The 4,195-nt window shown below is 36.0% G+C and overlaps 1 protein-coding gene across 1 annotated transcript in view; it reads left to right on the forward strand.

Moving 5' to 3' along the window:
- Positions 1-4,195, forward strand: part of Aqr (aquarius intron-binding spliceosomal factor) — a 124,484-nt gene that overhangs the window by 88,366 nt on the left and 31,923 nt on the right. Inside the window, exons 21-24 of the mRNA XM_004643139.2 lie at positions 3-140; positions 2,144-2,215; positions 3,136-3,323; positions 3,897-4,068. Coding sequence (XP_004643196.1) covers positions 3-140; positions 2,144-2,215; positions 3,136-3,323; positions 3,897-4,068 — 570 coding nt within the window. The remainder of the gene's footprint in view (positions 1-2; positions 141-2,143; positions 2,216-3,135; positions 3,324-3,896; positions 4,069-4,195) is intronic.

A 4,195-nucleotide genomic window follows, 5' to 3' on the forward strand; every position in this document is an offset into this window, starting at 1 on the left:
AGGAATTCAGAGCCTCTGAACTACTTCGAAGTGGACTGGACCGATCTAAGTACCTTTTGGTGAAAGAAGCGAAGATCATTGCTATGACCTGCACTCATGCTGCCTTAAAACGACATGACTTGGTCAAGTTAGGTTTCAAGGTATAGACTTAGGTGTTTTGGTTCCTTAACTCATTATCTATTTAGTTAGAAATTTTGTTTCTTTCCTTTTTTAATTACTGAGGTGTTTTTCCCTTGAAAATAAGTTCACTTTTTGTTTAAGCTCTCATTTGTACTTTAAAATGTCCCTTTTAAATACGGACAATAGTATCACATTCATGCATGATTGGTGAACTTCAATCTAATTTTTCTAAGTCTGCAGTCATATGCTTACTAATTAACATAATCATAGAGTTGTCTAACCAGATTCTCCTGCACATTAAGGTTTTCTTACCAAGCATCGCTTGGTAAAAAAATCTCTAAACAGAACTGTTATAAAAACAATATTGCATAATAGTGTAGTCTGAGACATCTATATGTGTGCATTGTTCCCATAATTAGTCTGTAAGATGAATATTTAAATGATTTTGTCATGTAATAATAACTAAAGGAGTGCACAGCAGCCCATCAGCCTGCTGGTGAGTTGAAATGGGATGTAGTGATGAGGAGCAAGCTTTAATTTGTAGATCCACTGTGACTTTGTTAGTGATACTGAGCTAGGTTCTGACTGTAATACAAATTGTTGAACTTTGCTGCACCTATTTGTTATTGAAAATAGGTTTTGTGTACTGGTTTGAATTCAAAGTTAGTAATTCATTTGTTGATAAAAGTAACTGATAATTTTAAGATATATGAGCTCATGGAAAGATAGTGCTAAATAAATTCAAGGTGTTAGAATTGTTGTTATCTTGGATAAAAAGTTCCTCAGCTACAAGGTAGGACAAATAAGATGCTGTATTAAAAGGTAGTGTGAACTTAGCCCAGTGGTGTGAACTTACTCTTTTGCAAGTCATTAGTGAGAATTTTTCACCTAAATATTTTGTTCTTTGTACAGACATATAAAATATGCTTTAAATTAAATATTAAACCATATCTGTTTGATAGCAAGGGGAAATGATACAATCTTAACTAGCATTTTATGCTTCCATGCAGCCTTTCATTAATTATTTTTTCTATTTAACATCATGTTATATTCTACTAAAGGCTTAGTATTAGTGATAATAGGATTTTTATATTTTTAATTTTAACATTTAACTTTTCAAACTTAAGAGTTATAAACTTTGTAGATGTACTTCCCATAAAATAGATAACCCCTACTCCCTAGAGCAGGCTATGTTAAAGGATTTTCCCTCATTCCACTATTAGGAATGATAAACTGGGGGTACCGTGGCCTTGTAGCAGTGGCTGAAGGAGAAGCAGGACAGCAGGAAAGAGCCAGATAGGAAAATTGCTGGAGCAGTAGAGCTGGTAGAAACAGAGTAATATGAACAGATTCTAATGGAAGTGTTGAGGTAATATTGACATACTTTGGTAGAGGGTGAGCTAGATGTGCAGGGTACAACAGAAACGGATCACTGTGATGGGTAAAGTGCATCGGGGGAAACAGTTAGTGCAAAGTGCTACTTTGGGTAAGAATAACAGTGGCAGTGACCCCCGCACATATTTGTAAAGTGATTTTTGCACATGTAGAATTTATTTAGTATTTTAGTAAGGGTCTACAGGGTCTCACTACATAGGTAGTGATCCACCTGTGTTCAGCCTCCCAAGAGCTGAGATTACAGGCACGCGCCATGACGCCCAGTCTTAATCGCCAGTTGCTGTCTCAGTGCGAGCCAGGGGCAGGGCCGGCAAGACACTGGGGATTGAGCCCCAGCTGCTGCGCCTGCCTGTGCAAGTGCTTTAATCCATTGAGCTATTTGGCTGGCCTTGCGTATGTAGGATTTGGATAACTAAATTGAAAAGAACTAAATAGATGCTGCACTGGGGCATATATACTCAGAGGGCTGTTTTGAGGTTAAAGACGTGAATTGGAGATAAAAGGACACAATGATTAATAAGATCATAAATTGTGTGAATAATTTGTATGTTGCTAGTTTTATCTGAAATTAATAGGATTTTTAAAATGATTATTGGCTTTTTTTTGACAAGTTTTCTTTTTTTTTCAGTATGACAACATTTTAATGGAAGAGGCTGCTCAAATTCTGGAGATAGAAACTTTTATACCTCTCCTTCTACAGGTATGAAATTAAAATCTGAGACAAAGTTTTTAAGAATTGTTAGGGACAGTGTCAAAAAGCCACATAGTTTGGGGGTAATACTCGTCACAGTTACATGTGTTCCCTCACTACATTTTATTTGGGATTCTATTTTAAGCCTGTAAACTAACCTTAATATAATCATGGATAGTTGAGTAGTTTGTAGTGGTTTATGATAGCTTTTAAAAATTCATACAAAGTAGTTTTGAAAAGTCAGTTTAATCAGGAAAATTACTTCATTTTCTTTTTCTTGTTACTAGAATTGTTTCTGGTATTCTGAATACATTGGTTTATTTTACTTCTAAGTTTTAAGAATATTTTTTACTGTACAATACTTTTCACCTCAGAAGCATTAAAAACAAAATATAGAATTCCCAATGTAAGAATGGAGACTGCTTTAATTTACAACTATATCAAGTTAACAAGTTGTTTCTATATTGGAACTTGTAATATAGTTTATGTATTTCAAGGGACAGTAGAAAATTGTGCTGGAAGAAATTAAAGAAGGTAGTTTTTACTGTCAGCAGAACTGCTTTTTGGTATAATTATGGAACAAAGTTTTTGCTTTTGACGTTTTTCTTTTTCTCTTTCTGGGCACCTGTTTTTGTTCGTGTTCTCTTGGTGTAATCCTGAACTGTTAGGACCTCTTTACGTTACCCTGACGATTACAGTAGGATGATTTCATGTCTGCTTTCTCAGTCCTTCTATGCGTTCCTGCCCATGGTCCACTCAGTGTCGACACCAATACTAAATTTACTAGTTGTTGTATGACATTGGTCAGTCTTCTTTGTAGAACTAGTAAAGGTTGGGTGAGCAATGAACAAGTCTCTTGGACAATAAATTAGACAACAGGATAATTTACTAATTATATTTTTTACATTTTTCTCACTTTCCATTTCTAGAATCCTCAAGATGGATTTAGCCGGCTGAAGCGATGGATTATGATTGGTGATCACCACCAGTTACCACCGGTCATTAAGAACATGGCTTTTCAGAAATATTCGAACATGGAGCAGTCTCTCTTCACTCGCTTTGTCCGTGTTGGAGTTCCTACTGTGGATCTTGATGCTCAGGGTAGAGCCAGAGCAAGGTAAAGGAGACAGGAGAAAAAATACCTCCTCTGTTGAGGACATCAGTTCCATGACCCAAATATTTGTGATCATCTTCATGTAAAGTTTTGTTGTCCAGGAGCTTGGTGGTCACTTTTTTCATTTTATTAATTAAAATTAACTTAAATGGTATATAACCTATAGGTTTCACTGTACCTTTCTCTTTCTTCATATTGCCAAAAGATATATTCAGTATAATTTTGAAATAGAGAACAAAAGTGAACCAGCAAAAGTATACTATTTCTCATTTGGTAGAGCATACCATTGCTCCCAGCAACATCAGTTGAGAGTTTTTAATTATGGTGTGACAGTAGCATTTACCTCACAGAGCACGAGAGAGCTTTTATTTTTGTGATGTCTTTAGTGTCTTGACTCTTGGTTAAAGTAAGGAGGCTCCATTTGAAAAGGCATCATTTTAGGTCTTGCTAAAAGGGGAGTAAAAATGGGTGCCATGGAAAGTAAAGCACGTACAATTGTGTAGAAACTCCTTAGATATTTTAAAAGGGATTTTGTGTTGCTAATCTTTCCTGTCGGGTGGATTTGTCTTTGGAAAGCTTGTGTAACCTCTACAACTGGCGGTACAAGAACCTTGGAAACTTACCCCATGTGCAACTCTTGCCAGAGTTCAGCACGGCAAATGCCGGCTTGCTGTATGACTTCCAACTCATCAATGTGGAAGATTTTCAGGGAGTGGGAGAATCTGAACCTAATCCTTACTTTTATCAGGTAAGAGAAAACATGAGGGTTTTATGTTTATTTTGTATTTGCCTGGCTGAATATTAGTGACTGAATCATTAGTTAATCATTAGCTGGATCATTGAAAACAAGGAAATTTAGTCCCCCCCCTTATACA

The sequence above is a fragment of the Octodon degus genome, unplaced genomic scaffold (assembly GCF_000260255.1).
Source record: "Octodon degus isolate 3935 unplaced genomic scaffold, OctDeg1.0 scaffold00166, whole genome shotgun sequence".
In the NCBI taxonomy this organism is placed as follows: domain Eukaryota; kingdom Metazoa; phylum Chordata; class Mammalia; order Rodentia; family Octodontidae; genus Octodon; species Octodon degus.